This window comes from Biomphalaria glabrata, chromosome 3 (genome assembly GCF_947242115.1).
Source record: "Biomphalaria glabrata chromosome 3, xgBioGlab47.1, whole genome shotgun sequence".
NCBI lineage: Eukaryota > Metazoa > Mollusca > Gastropoda > Planorbidae > Biomphalaria > Biomphalaria glabrata.
This window is the reverse complement of record NC_074713.1, coordinates 52,867,255-52,884,416: the sequence shown is the minus strand read 5'-3', so window position 1 is coordinate 52,884,416 and position 17,162 is coordinate 52,867,255. Positions and strand designations below refer to the sequence as shown.

At 33.5% G+C, this 17,162-nt stretch overlaps 1 protein-coding gene across 3 annotated transcripts; it reads right to left on the bottom strand.

The window, feature by feature from the left end:
- Positions 1-579: 579 nt before the first annotated feature.
- LOC106072141 (regulator of microtubule dynamics protein 1-like) lies at positions 580-15,549 on the bottom strand. 3 transcript variants are annotated; one of them, XM_013232435.2, is made up of 10 exons: positions 15,368-15,549; positions 12,958-13,281; positions 11,055-11,262; positions 9,410-9,591; positions 7,616-7,691; positions 6,888-6,965; positions 6,588-6,698; positions 6,193-6,246; positions 5,227-5,328; positions 580-3,406 (listed from the first exon to the last, which is right to left on the bottom strand). In XM_013232435.2, the coding sequence occupies exons 2-10, from the start codon at positions 13,212-13,214 to the stop codon at positions 3,341-3,343; spliced, it is 1,134 nt and encodes a 377-aa protein (XP_013087889.2). In that variant the 5' UTR covers positions 13,215-13,281; positions 15,368-15,549; the 3' UTR covers positions 580-3,340. The 3 variants fall into 3 exon arrangements, with proteins under 3 accessions (XP_013087889.2, XP_013087891.2, XP_013087890.2); XM_013232437.2 differs by having other exon boundaries at positions 5,248-5,328; positions 15,368-15,548; XM_013232436.2 differs by having other exon boundaries at positions 6,588-6,686; positions 15,368-15,548.
- Positions 15,550-17,162: the final 1,613 nt, after the last annotated feature.

Here is a 17,162-nt window from a genome sequence, read left to right as displayed (position 1 = left end):
CCAAGCCAATTCAAATATAATAAGAAAACTGTTGCTACCAGCCAGCTATTTAAGTGAAATTGAGTAGAAGGTCTAGATACAAGAACCATCATTTCTAAATCTTCCGAGTCTGATGAACATGGACTTATGTCGATGATTACCACCAAAAAATGTGTGTAATTAACTGTATTTATAAAAGTTTACAGTTTGGTACCAAAAAAAAAAAAAAAAAAGCCTAAGGGTAAATCACTTGGCTTCTGACTGGCTGCTCTACTGGTCACATGATATTTTTGTTGGCCATAAAAACAGATAATGGGCCTTGTGGGTCTCAATGTCTGAAATGGGTTCTTAATTTTACTTGTTTTGGGGACAACAACATCTAATTCATTTCCAATTACATAACAATACAATTCAATATAATAAAAGTGTGTAGCATTTTAAATTTCTTTCAATTTAATAGTTTGGACAAAACTAATTTCAAAATGCCAAATCGTTTCTAAACAATCCCAGTTACACATAAATCATATCACAGTCACTACTTTCACATTTCGGATTCTAGAAAAAACAAAACAAAAATAAAAAAAGTAAAATTAATAACCATACAAAAGATTCGGAAAAAAAAATTTCCTCAAATACCATTATTATAAAAATAAATTCTCTAGATATCAAGTACAGTTCTCTCTTAGTGCACACAAAATGAAAACATTCTGTTCACCAAAAGTGATGTTTATCAAAATTGTAGTTTTAGAAACATCTGTTCTACTGTTTTCAGTTCAAGATAAATTGAAAGATCAGTTCATTACAATAAGTTCAATGCCAAGGGACACTATGAAAAAAAACAAAACAAACCTAATAAAAATAAAATCCCTATTACAACCTAACCTTTTTAGATATGCAATGTCTAGCATTGTTTTTTTTTCTCTCTCTATTTCCTTACAGACAGGCTTTTAGCCGCTATTTTCTGACATATTTCCGAGCAAGTATTTCTGTTGATAAATACAAGCACACAACAGACACAAGTTGAAATGAGTCTTAAGAAAACACTTTTGGATCTAACGAAATGAACGAAAAAAATAATAAATCTTCAGTATGTAAGTTTAAGTTTTGAGTATGACTGAGGTAGATAGAACATTATATTGCAATTTTATTTATTTATGTGTCTGAGAGCATCTTGTGATGGAATATATAGATCTCTATGTCTGTCTACATTCATTTATCCATCTATAAATATAATTTTTTTTGATTGATGGTTTAGAGAATAAAAAAAGAAAATTTTGAAGCATTTGCTGGAGTGTTATAGTGTTCTGATAATCATTTCAAATAGTTTAAATACTACTGAATATTTTATAGTTAACACAAGATGAAAAAAAATAATGAAATACTTATCTCACAGACATAGTGAAAATAAATAAACGTAGCTAATATTTCAACAAAATGATTACAAGAAATGAAAACATAAAAACTTTAAAAAAAAAATGTAAACCTCGAATATCTTTTTTAACAAAATTTATAGAGAAAATTCAAATGAATCTAAAGAGAAAAACAAAATCATTGTTTCCATGTTGTTTTTTTTAGCAAATTTTATGAAGATTTCATTGATTACAAATCACAAACAGGATGATCAACATTTAAAAGTGATCAATTAATGGATGTAGACCACAAAATTGACAACAATTGCCAACTTCAAAGTTTATGTAATAATTATATACTCTTCCAACAAAGCATTTTTTTTTTTTTGCCATATTAGTCTTGGTTGATGATTCTTTTCGATGATGATACAGCCATTGAAATTATTAGCAGAAGAGTTGACAAAAAATACTTTCTCTTTGTTGTTTCCTGGCACCATGGCATTCACTTCAATACTAAAACACAACAGTTACTTTAATGTGGAGGTGACGGCTGAAGTATAAGTAACTATATTCAAGAGTAACAATCTTGTCAACACAAAGTTATGAGCTACTTGATCTACTTGAACGTCAATTATCAAATCTAACCTCAACAACTACATAATAGACAATACTGATAAAGAATCTTTTGATTATACATGAGCAACAACATGTCTGGACTGCAGGAACTCTTGAACATACTTTAGAAAAACAACTCAAAGAAACACTCACACAAAAAGTTCATTTCATTTTCTGTCGCACTTTCATTCTATAAACTCCGTGTGGCAGCAGAAGTTTAAAGATTCAGGTCAGATCTTGATCAAATGATAAATATATACACTTAGCCCTGCTTTGACTCAGATACATGTGCATTGTGAATGCAATGCAATCATCTAATATGTTGTGGTCACTGATATTTACATTCATTGCTTATCATTCCTACTTTACAACATGTGCACAAATAATAATTTGTAAATAGCAAATATTTGCAAAAATGAAGTGATAGAAGAGAAAACTTGAGTATTCCAAATAGTGAGATACAGCAAAGAAACAAATATTGAGAGATTATAAATAATAGAAAATTATGAATGAGATTTTCCCTTTCTAAACATCGATCAATTAAACTAAACGAATGTTCTTCTTCCCTAGTGCTACAAGAACATGGAATCATTTGCCTGAGTCAGCCAGGAAAACCAATGACTTGGCAGAATTTAAGTCATTGATTAACATGCATCACTAGATTGACCTAGGGACACGCATAGGATGTAATCATCTTCTTTTTAAAAGTAATGTTTGTATTACATAAGGTTTGATAAGAAAATGTCTGAGCACTTCTGAAAGAATAACTTGACACATTACATCATTCCTTTAGTATCATGAAAAACACAATAATAGTCATTATAGCAAATAGTATTTCTTCAAAATAATGCTCAATATGCTAATTTATTTTAGAAGATGCACTTGTTAATTAAAAAAAAATTCCTCTTTAAGTTATTCTGGTCTTTAATTTACTTTTGTAAAAATAAAAGTGCCTTTAAAAAAAAAACGTTTTGAATAGAGAGCCATCAACTTTGTTACACCTATCAAACTTTACTTGTTATTTAGCATTTTTAAAAGAAGTTAGAAGAAATGGAGCCAACTGAAAATATGTGTTAAAAAGGACTGCAGTAGATATTTTACTAGATCTATGAATATTGAAGACCTTGTTAATCTCTGATCATCATGCAGAATTAGTGTTAGGTAAATGTTTTGAACCCTGTTAGAACCTAGGTCAATGACAAATACCTATCAATTATTCAAGTCAACTTTTGAGCAAGAGAAATCTGATATAGGCTAACAGTGCATTGGAATGAGCTGGAAAGCTTTAGTACAATATAAACAAAAACAGTCTGTTTAAAAACAAGAGAGTTTATCACCAAGCAATTACACTGCAACATCTTCACTTAATGCGATACAGCTATGTTCAACTAACTGTGCTAGCTCTGGGCATAACTTTCATACTGTGTTAGTAAGTCTTCAATTTCTTTCAGCGCTTTGATGTCCTGGAGAGAAACAAAAAATAGAGACAATGAATAGCGCGTATAATAATAATAGTAGTTCATTTCTAAGTGGAGCCGAAGGAAAGCCTCCTCAAATAGAATTCATTTTGTTGTTGTTGCCTATCAAAAGTAATTATCCAATGATGGCCTATGGCAGGGGTTCTTAACCTGTGGGTCGCGACCCCTTTGGGGGTCGACTGACGATTTGCCAGGGGTCGCCAAAGACCATCGAAAAAATGGATTGTTATTGTCTATTCTTCTATTGCTGAGCAAGAGGGGGGGGGGGTCGCGGCAGAGTGGGGGTTGTAAAAAAGGGTTGCCGAGCTTAAAAGGTTGAGAACCGCTGGCCTATGGTTATAAATTACGAAAAAAACATTCAGAAAAAAATGATTCTTGTGTGCTAATGAGATTTGTCGAAAAGAGCTAAATCTATAATTAGCTCGCTCTTTAAGAACATAGAAATACTGAAACGCTATGTATTTTGTTAGGCGCTTCTGCGCTATGTCTTATGCAGATAAATCAAATGGAGGCAACTCAAATAACAAGCTAAAAGAACAAAGGTGAAAGGCCAACAATATAAGTTAGTCGATACTGAAAGCGAGGGTCAAAAAGAAGTTTAATAATAATGAAGGGAACTGCAGAATGTCGTGAAACTAAATTTCTATATCCATAAAAAATGCCTCTCTCTAAAACTGTCAACAAGTAGTCAGTTTACATTTTGCTATTCTTCCTAAAATCCTACTCTTGTTTTTACTAGTCGCGCCATTGTTCTCTAAGTCATACTTCCCTTTTTGTTAAACAAATAACTTTTACCGCCGAATTCCTAATCCTGCCATAACAATTTTAAAATAACATTTTTAGACTTTTTAAAACTGAAGAATCAAAGTTCAAAGTTTTTCCACTTGTGGCGCAAAGTGATTTTTAATATTTAGTTGGCAACAGTTATCTTTTTTTTCTTTTTCTCTCTTATTGTACATTCTTGCTTAAAAAAATGTCTTTTGAATGTAAACCTATTGTTAAAAAATCAAAAAGTAAACAAATAACAGATAACTGTGATTAATTCATGAAAAAACTCCAATGTGTCAGGAAAATATGATAATGAAAACAAAATAATTTAAAACTAGTTCTCTTTTCTTCTTCTTCATTCTCAGAAATTAGAAACTTTAGGTGATTAAGAAATCTTCAATAAACAAGCCTCTTTTTTTTTTCATTTAAAAGATTAGAATAAAGAAATGATACCACATCAGACAACATAATACCATATTGAATACATTATGAATATTGTTTGGCCTGTGACTTTTTGCATGAATTTATTGGCCATCTTCACATACAAATATTTTTGTTATAATTAAAATATAACTGCATTTTTAATTAGCATTTACAACTGAGATTGATTGGAAAGACTATAAACATTGATAAGGCTTTGTCAATAAATGTTTCAGTGTTTAAAATTTGTATTATAATTGAACTACAGATTTACTAATGGACTCAAGTTTAATTAAAAAAAAACATTTGTTGAAGTAGAAAAGGTCAAGATAAATGCGCATTGTATACTCTTCTTTCGCAATTTTTATTTTAAAAAATGTTTGCACCTGACATTTTTAAAAACTCCTTCACTTAACCACCATTTTCGGAGTAATGCACAGAAGTTAACAAATAAAATAGGCGCATATTAAATGTTCTTGCAGCTATCAAAACTGCGAAAATAAAAAATTCAAATCAAAACAAAAGTTGGTAGTGAACTCTGGGACTGAAGGAAAACAAAATGTTGCCAACTTCAAACGATTTCTCCAAGGGAGCATGTCCATTTTATTAAACCCTACCGTGTAATTAGATATTCTTACATCTGTTTTGGAGCTGGTCATCTGTAGGCCAGATTTCCACCACATCACAGCCTTTATGTAGTCTCTCTTGGCCAAGTAAGCCTGTCAGGGATGAGGAAAAGTCATGCATGGTCAAGGTACTTAGAGTAGGAAGACAGTAAATAATAATTTTAAAAAATCCCCATATTAACTTTTTCTCTCCAGCTTGACGATACCATCGTTGATTTGACTACTTTAAATTATTTTCTGGTTTTATAAACATTAATTTGTGTAATATAAAAAGAGCATGCATTCCCATTTAATTCTATACCAAATACAAAATTTTTTTGATAACAAAGTTATACAAGTTTAATCATAACAGAGAAGTGATCTACAAATGAGTTAAAATAAATAATTCCGGAAGATCATAGAAAATAATTACGGAGATAAAGAGTTGGAGAAAGGATTTCATTTACTATGGTTTTATGTTGCTTTACTTCTAAGGATTTAATTAAACACCAATACTTCCCAAGAGGTCCTTAGAATTCAGTACCAAGGAATGAAAAAGAGGCAGACAGGGGAAGAAGACAACATCTAATAATTCACAGCCCTGTTATTGAAAGAGATTCTAGTTAGGGCAAAACACAGAGGAATGAAGAAAGTCAACAGATTATGTATTGTGCACAAACGGTCAAATAAACTAAGATGAAGGCTTCCCAAGTTCCTTCATCATCGTTTCTTTGCAATCCTCATGGAACAGAGAGCCTCAGTAAAGACACGCTACTCTCCATGATCTCTTGCTAGTTTTTTAATGGCTTTCCCAAGTTCATAGCTTAGTCATTAATTTTTGTTTAAATTAAGTTATTATATTAGGTTATTGCTGCATCTCAATTTAAAGAGTGAATGTTTCATGTAGCGACAGTAGCATTTCTAAATCCTCTATTGTGCAATACATAACAAAAATTATTTAAAGAAATTGTTGCTCACCTTTCCTAAATAAAGAACATTATCTATAGAACTCCCTGGGTTTATTTCTTCTGCCTGTAAGAGATTAGTAATAATTAGTTTTACACATCAGTACTATTATTTTATAAGTTATGATCAATGAACTATTAGGCAGCTAATGATCAATGAATTATGAGACAGTTAATGACCGATTGGGCAGCTAATGATCAATAAACTATTAGGAAGTTAATGATCAATGACCTATTAGTTTTTTTTTTTTTTTTTTTTTTTTTTTTTTTTTTTTAGGCAGCAATGAACTATTAAGTTTTTTTTTAGGCAGCTGATAATCAATAAACTATTAGGCAGTTAATGATCAATGAACTACTAGTTCATAAAAGTATATGGCTTTTGAATTTTTTTTTACTAATGACACTCACCTTTAGTAAGTGTTCTATGGCTTCTTCAATGGTGGCAGTTGGGGGCGCAGCAAAAAGAGTGGCAGCCACTTTTCTCTCTACCCAAGTTAGCATGTAAACCTTAACATAAACCTTAACAGTAAGGAAGTATTAAAGGATCAAATTCTAAAATTGTATCAAATTACATTTGAATTAAAGACATATAACATGATTAATCAAGATTTAGACGGAGCTAAAAAGATTTATAGATCTGGTAGAGACAAGAAAAAAAATCAGGCTTATCAGGATGTTTAAGTGAACAAACTGATTAGTAGTACTCACTGAATAGCACCATCTTCCCATCATGTGGTATGGAAGAAAGTCGTTAGGTTTATACTTCATGGCTGCTTGTATGTGGTCCTGCGATAAACACAAAAATGAACATCAATTAGTTTTATGTGTGGAAATAAGAAAAAACAAAGATCATTGCAAGATTCATTCCAAGGTAAGTGAGAGCAGCTATTGAAACTGGGGTGAAGAATACAATGATCACTTCTCACAGTCTTCGTTGAATGTAGTTTCCCTGGCAAGTGATTGATTTTGAGATGCTATTTAAACATGACATACAAGAATCAGTTAAAAACTTTTGGCAGGATTTTTACAACATTCAGCAGATTGGTCATGTGGTATGCAGATTGTCAATTCAGTGGTGCAGAATTCAAACTCTATCCTCATCCATTGTTATGTCAAATCATAAATTCTCAATCTGTATGGTGACATATAAGCACTACGCAAAACAGCAGGGTTTCTGTCCAGGGCTTTTGCAAGAGAGGATTTGAACTTCTAATGGAGTTTGATGATGATGATGAATATTGTCATGCAGGAGGTTTGGACAGTGTGTAATAATCTTCATTTCTGAGGAAACTTCCAAAACCTCTAAAGCCAATGAAAAACTTGTAACAATTCTTTTTTTTTTTTTTTAATCAGAGCTTGTTACGGCATGACTTAGCAGTATTTAATAGAGTTAGGACATACATGCCCTACATTCATCAAACTGTAAGAAAACATACCTTAATAACATAAGCATTCTTGATTTGTTCTTGGACAGGTAAATACTGTGTGATGCTGCCAATCACGATGGCCATCCTGGCAATGACATTAAATTTAATTAGGTTTATAAAGTGAAAAAAAAAACAAAGCCTGAGATTTTTTTAATTGAAAAAATTAATGCTTAACCGTGACATGTATTTAGGGAAGTAAAGGCTGAGAGATGCATAGAAGAGGTCTTGAGTTTCCATCTTAATTTTGAGGGTCGAATTTTACTTTATATACATAGGAAATTTCACACAACATAAATTAAGTATTTAGCATTCATAAAGAAATATAAAGATGATGACAAGTCAGTCAATAATCTCCTACTCACGATGGCCACAGAGAGTGGCCATTTTGTTTTTCTCAGTATCATGACAGTGAAAGTAAATTAAAGGGAGGCAATAACTTTGACAGAAAAAAAAAAGAGGTAGATTGTATGGAAATCAACGACAGCTTAAACTGAAAAGAAGTGTATTTTCTTGTTCTCAGAGAGTATAAAGTAGGATCTCGATATTATTATCTTTAAAGGAAATCAGAAGAAACATGAGAGAATGTGGTTGATAAATATGTTTTTTTGTTTCAATATAGAAAGAAAATGCACTATCATAAAGATTTGATAATGTACACAATTTAATTGTGTAAAAAAAACATGTAAAGGTATCTCCATGAAGTACTGTTATGTATTTGGGGCAGATAATGTAAAGTTCATCTGTTTCTTCGCCTGACAACAAGCCTGTCATGTGGCCAGCACAACAACCAATTTAATTCCCCAATGTATGTGGAGTGGGGGGTCCTAAAAATCACGAAGCTTAAGGTCCCAGGCTTCACCAGGATTTGAACCTGAGACCCTACAATACACAAACCTAATGCTTTATGCCTTGGCCACCATGTTCTTTATTATAGTATGTAGTTTTATTTAATTCTATGGCTGTGTAAATATGTGTGTGAATGTTTTCTGTCGTCCTACAACTTATAATATGAAATTCAATTCAGCTTATTCATACGTTGATTACAGTAATATACTTTAAATTTCAATTAACTATAAATTAAGTCAGTGTTTCCCAAACTTTTGACCTATGTGTCATCTCATCATCTCTGCCTGTGGTCCCTACTGGGGCATAGGCCACCAACCAGCTTCCTCCAGGCATCTTGGTTCTGGGCGAGTCTCTCCAATTGTCCCCATGTCCTGGTAGAGATGATGGTCTTCGGCCTGTCAGCTTCCAGAAGACTCTAGCTTTCACTAGCATGCGTCATAAGCCTTCCAGCCGGAGGTCCATCCTCTCCCAGGTCCGTGACTTCTGTGATTTGCTGTTTCTGTAGCTAGTGGTTTCTCTACAGGGTAGGGTAGCTAGTCCTACGCCCAACCCTCCTTCTTTCTCAGACGGGCTTGGGACCATCACATGGCGGAGTTGACCTATGTGTTCCCATTTTATAATTTTTGTAATGCTGAGTACCCCTCTCCCCCCAACACCACACTTTAATTTATTAACAGAACATAATTAATGGGTATTTTAAAAGATCTGCATAGTTGATGAGGTGCAATGTATATTCCTCCAAAGTTTTCTTGTACCCCTGGGGGTACGTGCACCCCACTTTGGGAAACACTGAATTAAAAAGATAGGGATGGTGGTCTGCGAAAAATAATCACATTATCCTATTTATTTATGCTTACAACTCAGCAAGAGATAACTGAGTTGCTTCTGCCAGGAAATGATATAACGAAAACTAAAGCACAAATAATGGGACACTACTCAAATGAAAGAAACAGTTACCACTTGTGTGCATCGCCTGACTTGTCATTTAACTCCAAGGCTCGTTTGGCAGCATCATGAGCCGTCTTCATCAGATCAGTCTGGGTGCTGCTGATAGTCTCAGAGTTTTTAATCATATCTTCTGAAGTTAACAGGAAACACACTTTGGCCAGTCGCCACTGGAACTCAGATTCAAGGGGATGCTGAAAGAAATGTTAAAATATTGTTAAGTGAAAACAGCAAGTACCAAGCATGTCTCACAAGTCTTCCATTGCTAATTTGCAGCTTGTTGGTTTAAACAAAATATTTGTGTAAAATATTCTCTATATTATTTTCACATATTTTTGCAGCACTCCATATAAAAAACTTTTTATTCATACATGATAATTAATGTACATTAATGTATAGATTTGATAATTTTGAAAAGGTATCAAGGGCACGGGAAAAATTTACTAGATATTTACAAGTATGCAGGGAGGTTTTAATAAAGCAGTGTTTCCCAAAGTGGGGTATAGGAAGATTTTGGAGGGCGCATGTGCTGCACCTCACTAACTATGCAGATTTTTAAATACCTAGTTATTATGTTTTGTTAATAAATTAAAGTGTAGTCGCCGGGGTGGGGGGGGGGGGGTGGGGGTGGGGGGTGGTGGTGTAACTCAGCATTACAGAAATTATAAAAGGGGCACACATAGGTCAAAAGTTTGGGAAACACTGCAATAAAGAATTAGAATGTTGCATAACAACTAAAGTGTTGTAAAACAACATTTAAACACCCATTCAGGCTTTGTGGAACACCAGGGCTTCGCGGAACAGTTTGGGAAATACTGTTGGGTTGCGTGGCGCCCCAATAGTGTAATAGACTAAGGGACAGGTGAAGTTGAAAACAACTAAAACCCCAAGTCTTTGGAATTCCACTTATCTGAGTAGAACAGGACATCGGCAATAAGAGAGGGAACACTGTAAACAGTGGAACCAAAATTTGGCACATCAAGATTTAAAACTGGCAAGAAAATCAATCGAACTAGTTTCTATTACTTGAAGATTGCAACATCAAGGCTGATTTCTACAATAATAATGTACTGAATAGTTATTAACGAAAACAAAAATGAGTTCATGTGTAATACGAATTAATTTCCTTCAATAATAATTGAATATATTCAAGTTGTAACAAACAATTGATTTTAAAAAATAATTAACACAGTCTTTGAAAATGTAAAAATAGAATAATTGTCATAGATTTATCATACAAGATACATATCAGTTATTTTCTTAATTTTTTTGTTTCTTTAAATTTAAGATGCTTAAAGGTTCTTTTTTTATTTATTGGCTGAGACCAAGTTCAAAGTTAGTTTTGCAAAAAATTCAAAGTGTTCAAAGTGTTCTTTAGCATTCCGCTTTTAAAAATATTTTCCTGTGATAATTCCAACCATTAATGCAAAGTATGAAAGCCTTGCATTAAACAATGAAAAACATCTCAATAAAACTTCCACTGGCCATATTCTCTTTTGAGTTTTGTTATAGAAGGGGACCCCAGTGTAAATGTGTAACATAAGAGACCAATTACTCAGAGTGTGGCTAAGTCTAATTGTTTTCGGTGTAAGGCTGCAATAATGTATTCTAAGTCTAAAAAGTGAGCCAAAATATAAAAAAAAGTACATGAATTTACTTTTTCTATTAGATCTGTCAATAGATTAAATGCTTCCTTCATGTTATTATAGCCTCCTTCCTCCACAAGAGAGTCAATCTTGATTAATAATGCATATGTGTTCTCATCCACTTTTTTGGCCGCATCACAGAAAGTTTCATCACTTTGAATACAAGTTGGCACAGCTCCCTGTTCATCTCCTGGAATATCTCCTTGTTCATTCACTGTTCTAAGGAAAATGGACGAAATAAAAATAATTTATTTTTTTGAAAAGTATTACACCCCTTTCAGACCTTGCCACCTACAAGGCAGAATGATATATTGGTCATCAGTTTCAATGGCTGATGGTTAACAAGGGTGTCATGTGCCTCACACTCAGCCACCACATTGTTCTGGCAAACAATATTTAAGTTAAAAATACAAGAAATTGATAAGATCTATTTGTTTCTTCCTGATAATGTAAGAAAACTGAGATTTATTAGAAATAAATATTCACATTTGACTAGAGTAACACCATTAGTAAAATCACTTAACTTAAAAACACTTTAAGAGAGATAACAAAAAAGTCATAATAATAAATTAACAATGAACCCTATCATATAAAATATAAATACAAAAATACAGCCTAATAAAATAGGCACATTTGTTATTCATTATGCTAGGATAAATCATACAAGTACTCCCTCTTCCCTATTCCCATTAGAGCATAGAACATGTTGCCTGAATCAGCCAGTAAAACATATGACTAAGTAAAGTTTAGTCTCTCATTAAAATGCATGCATAGATTAACACAGTGATGCCCAGTCTAGATCGGCCCGCTGGCAATTTTAATTTCTGACACTCATGTCGCAGGCCACATAAACAAAAAGAAAAGACAATGAATTGACAACTTTTCTGATAACTCTGGCTGCCCGTCTGCTGTGACATCCAACCATACTTTTCTAATTTCCTTCGAAGTTTTACATTCAGAGTCTACTTTTTTTTTTAGGCTCTCCCATTTCATTAACGCACACATAGTAAAAAATAAATAAAATAAATTTTTGCTTTTATATAGCGCTACTTTCATGCTTATAGCATGCTCAAAGGGCTGTGGTCCAATCTCATTTGTGGACCAGTGATGGAGGGTATCTGGGAGAAGGTTTTCCATGCTGCCTGTAGGCGCTCAGTAAACACAACTCTGCTCGAGTCGGATGTCGAACCTCGAGCCCCATTCATAGGTAGCCAAGCCAAGCCAAGTTCAAGCGTACTTTGCCTCTTGACCACGCTTCCCACGTAGTAAATGGTACAGTACAACAAGCGTTGATACTTAAGGTGATGATGCAAAAATTATGCCCTGGGTTGCCTACAAAAGATGTCACTGACATTTCAAAGAATTAAAAATATCAGAAGATTCATGTCGCTTCTTTCAAACACAAACATTTTTTTTTCTTACAAGAACAAACGAAAAGAAAATATGAAAATAGGAATAGCAAGGAATGAAATCCATGGAAGAAAACTTTTTTTTTTTGGTGTTTTTCTACATTTCGATTCAATGTTTCAGTGGGCGGATGACACCATGTAGCGGCCGGATCTGGCTCTTGGGCCGTATTTTGAGCATCACTGGATTAACACATGGATATATATTATTTTCTTTTCTTGAAGGAAAATATATGTAATTTATAAGATTTAAGAAGAAATTTTAAAGTATATATTACAATGGTGTGTTACAAAGTCATAAAGACATGAGCTTATCTTATAAATTAGAGACATTAATTGAATAGAGAATTACATCCTATGCTTATCCAAATGTGTTAATCTAGTCATACATGTTAATCAGAGCCTTAAACTCTGTCAAGTCCTGGGTTTTTCTGGTTGATTCAGGCAACCCTTTCCATGCTCTAATGGCATAAACCACATACTACAACTATTTGACCACAACACTTACAATGGCGTCGCAGCAACCTCTAAGGCATCTATGAAAATTTCCTCATTCTCCTCTGTGGATGAGGACAGCGTCAGGTTTTCTTTGATCTTCTGCAACTCCTCCTCTAGCTTGGCCAGCTTGAGACTCAGATGGCTGATCTGGCTTTCCAACTTTGATTCTCTCTCAGTAAATACATAGCGTTGATATATGACATACACCAGGCCAGTTCCAAGAGCTACTAAACTGGAGGCCACAATTACTTTTGATATAATAGACATTACTGATGTCAGGTGATCCAACTATTAAGCTTCCACATCAAAGTTTTTGATAAACTTTCAAAGTTATCTGAAAAAGAAATATATGTTATATATGTTGACAGATTCAGGACTTCTTGTATGCAAACTTAAAGAATAGACTTCTTTTACATGTTCTTTCAGAGTTAAAGATTATTACATCCTTGCCCAAACCTCCTGTAGGATGGCAAGTGTTGGTGGCGGGCATGGTTTGAAAATTGAGATGACAGTCCAGAGCCTAATCCACACAACAAGTCAACAAACTTAAATTAGTCTGACATATCTTAAGCTTGATATGACAAAATCATGATAACTCTCACCATCATCATTTGACCCTTGACTGTGACAGTTTCTATAACCAAATCCCGAATCCCTCTACTTTACCAAGTCAGCAGCAGTTCTTAGCAGGATATCAAGAGAGAGGCGGGTCCATTCTTTTATGTTATCCAGACAGCTTTTCTTCGGATGACCCTTTCTTTGTTCTCCCTGCGCTATACCTTGAAGAACTACTTTCATGACCTTACTATCGTGAGTCATGTCTTACAATAGGACCAAACCAGCTCAGCGTTCATCTCTTCACAGTATTGAGGAGTTCTTCCTTTTTGCCAGCCAGAGTGTTGACTGTAAAAATACAAAATCATTTGCCTTCTGATACCCAGCATTTTTCTGAAGCATTTACTCTCAAAGGCTTGGAGTTTTCAGCCTCAGCTTTCAGTGTCCAACTTTCAATACCATAGGAGCACAGAGACCACTAGTGAAGAAAACAGTTTTAATTTTACTGGGATGCTGATGTTACTCTTCCAGATTTTCCACAGTTTGCTCACGGCAGTGGACATATTATATATATTAGAGCCTTTATATAGCGCTACTTTCATGCTTATAGCATGCTCAGAGCGCTTTTGGTCCAATCTCATTTGTGGACCAGTTGGGGGGGGGGGGGGGGTATCTACGAGTTGGTTTTCCGTGCTGCCTTTAGGCGCTCAGTAAACGCAACTCTGCCTGAGTCGGGTGTCGAACCTTGAGCCCCCTTCTAGGTAGCCAAGGCAAGTTCAAGCGCACTTGGCCTCTCGACCACGCTTCCCACAAGCTTAAATGGGTTTTTATCTCTTTTATTGATCCTTCATCTCTTGTTATGTTTATGTTATTGTGAAATGATTCAACTTCTTCTAATGTTTGTCCATTCAACAGTATGCAACATCTTGTACTATTTCTACCACAAACTAGTATTTGCTCTTTTCAGCACTGATTTTCATGCCAACGGCTTGAGCTGCAGTACTATCTATAACTATGGTAAAAAATTATAATCTTATTAATATTAGATCTAGTATTATGCATAGAATAAGTAGCAAATAATGGACCTGAAAAACTAGGGGCATTGGATGGGTAGTTTTACCAGGTCACTATAATTATAAGTACTATACCGGTAACTATAAGTTATAATAAGGACTAGATTTATACTTTATATTATGACTAGTTACCTAGTAGAGTATAACTGTAGTGTATTGACTCACTATGACTATAATAAGTTTAATAAAACTGTAATATTGTCAGACTGTATCAGTGTAGTATGTCACTATGTGTAGATATAAAATATTTATATATATATATAATTATATATATATATCTATGGCTGCCTGGTCGTGCGGTTTGATTTATCGATGGTCCCGGGTTCAAACCATGCCCGCTCCCATCCCCCGTCGTCCTGCAGGAGGTTTTCACTAGGAAGTAAACTATCTTCAACTCTGAAGGAACATTCGAAAACATGTAAAACATTTTACAAAACAAAACATTATAATTAAATTAATTATATCTAGATTTAGATCTATATTATTCTATATTGACTATAATCTATATCTAGATCTTATATAGTATAAAACTTTAATACTAAAATTTTACCTAGTTTAGTAGTTACTATATTTATAACTATAAAAAATATTTAAAATATTATTTAATAAAATAATCGTTTTAATGATCATAATATTTATAATGTCATGATTATCAAAATCAAATCATTAAAATATTTAAAAAATGGACTAGAAATTAGGGTACCGAAATTAGAAATGATTAGAATTACTCTATTAGTCTTAGATTAGAATTTCAATTTAGATCATTAGACATGATTAGATTCATGGGATTACCTTGTTTTAGATAAATTATTAAATATCTACATAATTTTAATTAACATAGAAAGTAGACTCTAGAAGCTTGGCCCAACTAGTCTAGATTTGGTTGATTCATTTCGAAAATATATTTATAGATCTAGATCTAATCTAAAGTTTTGGAGTTTCTGCCATTTTGTCAAGATCAACAAAAAATCTTTTGAGATAAAAGTTTATATAAATTGTAACTTACTATTCAGACGTATTCGTGTGTTTTTGGTTTTCGTTTACTAGATTATCAAATCTAGATCTAAGCCTAAATATTGTTCAGTATAAAGTACTTATCTTATCTTATATAATACAGACGTTACTTCAAAAAAGAAGATGATTACGTCCTACGCGTCATGCATTTAGTCATGTATATTAACCAATGAATTAAATTCAGCCAAGTCACTGGTTTTCCTGGCTAGCTCAGGCAACCCATTCCATGCTCTAATAGCACTAGGGAAGAAGGAGTGTTTGTACAAATTTGTCCTAGCATATGGGACTTAATCTAGATCTAATATCTAGATTTGTGTTCAGTAAACTATTAGATCTATATTCTATAAATATAAATATAGACAAAAAAGACAAGTTAACAGATTTAAGATATCTAGATCTAGATCTCCAGTAAAAAAAAAAACAACAACATTGCACTGAATTGCAGATTCGCTTCATTTTCTTTAATAGATGAAGATATAGATTCTATAATAATGTCTTCGAGTCAGGATTTAATTTTTTTTTATCAAAATATTTTTTTAACCCACATTATTAAATATAATATAATAAATTATAATTATAAATACTGGTAGTTCTTTGTTCTATAATTATGGCATGATTAAGCATCTATGAAATCTATGTTTATCCTCACTTCTGGTGCAACTTGTCTGTATGTTATAATAATAGGGAATAGGGTGGTTTAAAAAATGTCCGATCTAACAAAATTAATTGCTAATTCTCTACATAACTTCCTTTTAAATTTCCATTAAATAGTAATAAAGTGCCTCTAAATTAATCACAAGGTCTACATAGCCAACAGAAATGAAAAAGGATTGTAATGGTAGGAACTATTGAATTATCTAGACTTAAATTTCTGGCTAGATCTGGACACAAATTTAAGATCTATCAGCAGCTGTTTGCCTGCACCCAGTGCCGGAGTATCTCTCTATGATTCGAGCTTGTACACTGTAAGGATATAATTTTATTCCAATTCAACTCTAGATGTCTATTATAGCTGCATGAGTGCTTAGGTATGGGCTATGACTGTCGTCTGATGGTATTAGTAAAATATTTTACATGTTTTGGATGTTCTTCAGAGTTGAAGATAATCTACTTCCTAGTCCAAACCTCCCGCATCCCGTCTGGGGATGGGAAGGGCAGGGTTAGAACTCAGGACCATCGAGACAACCAAACGACTGTCCAGCGCGCATATCGCACGACCAGGTAGCCATCCAGTCAATGGATGGTCCCAGATTCAAACCATACCGCCGCCATACCCTACAGTTTTTTCGAGCGTAATAATCTTCATTTTTTAAGCGACGCCTCAAAACAGAACAAGTTTTTGCCATGCCTAACCTATAACGGAAAGATTCGAGAGGGGAAGCGCACGATCAAATGTTGAAGTATAATAGATAAATTGAAAGGCTCTAAAATGTGTAATCTTAGACCATCAGAATCTATAGTAGTACCGAGAGTAGAAAAAAACAAATAATTAAAAAATCGATATCACATTGAAATTTTTTTAGTTGTAAAAATAAAAACAAAATGGAGAATATTAATTAATCTGTCAACGTGT

Bases quoted from the DNA above. Each gene is read 5' to 3' on its own strand.
- LOC106072141 (XM_013232435.2), bottom strand. From the start codon at position 13,214: ATGTCTATTATATCAAAAGTAATTGTGGCCTCCAGTTTAGTAGCTCTT. The intron at 9,592-11,054 runs GTAAATTCATGT...CATTTCTTTCAG, and splicing joins TGACAGATCTAATAGAAAAA to CATCCCCTTGAATCTGAGTT. The intron at 6,966-7,615 runs GTATGTTTTCTT...TGTTTATCGCAG, and splicing joins AGAATGCTTATGTTATTAAG to GACCACATACAAGCAGCCAT.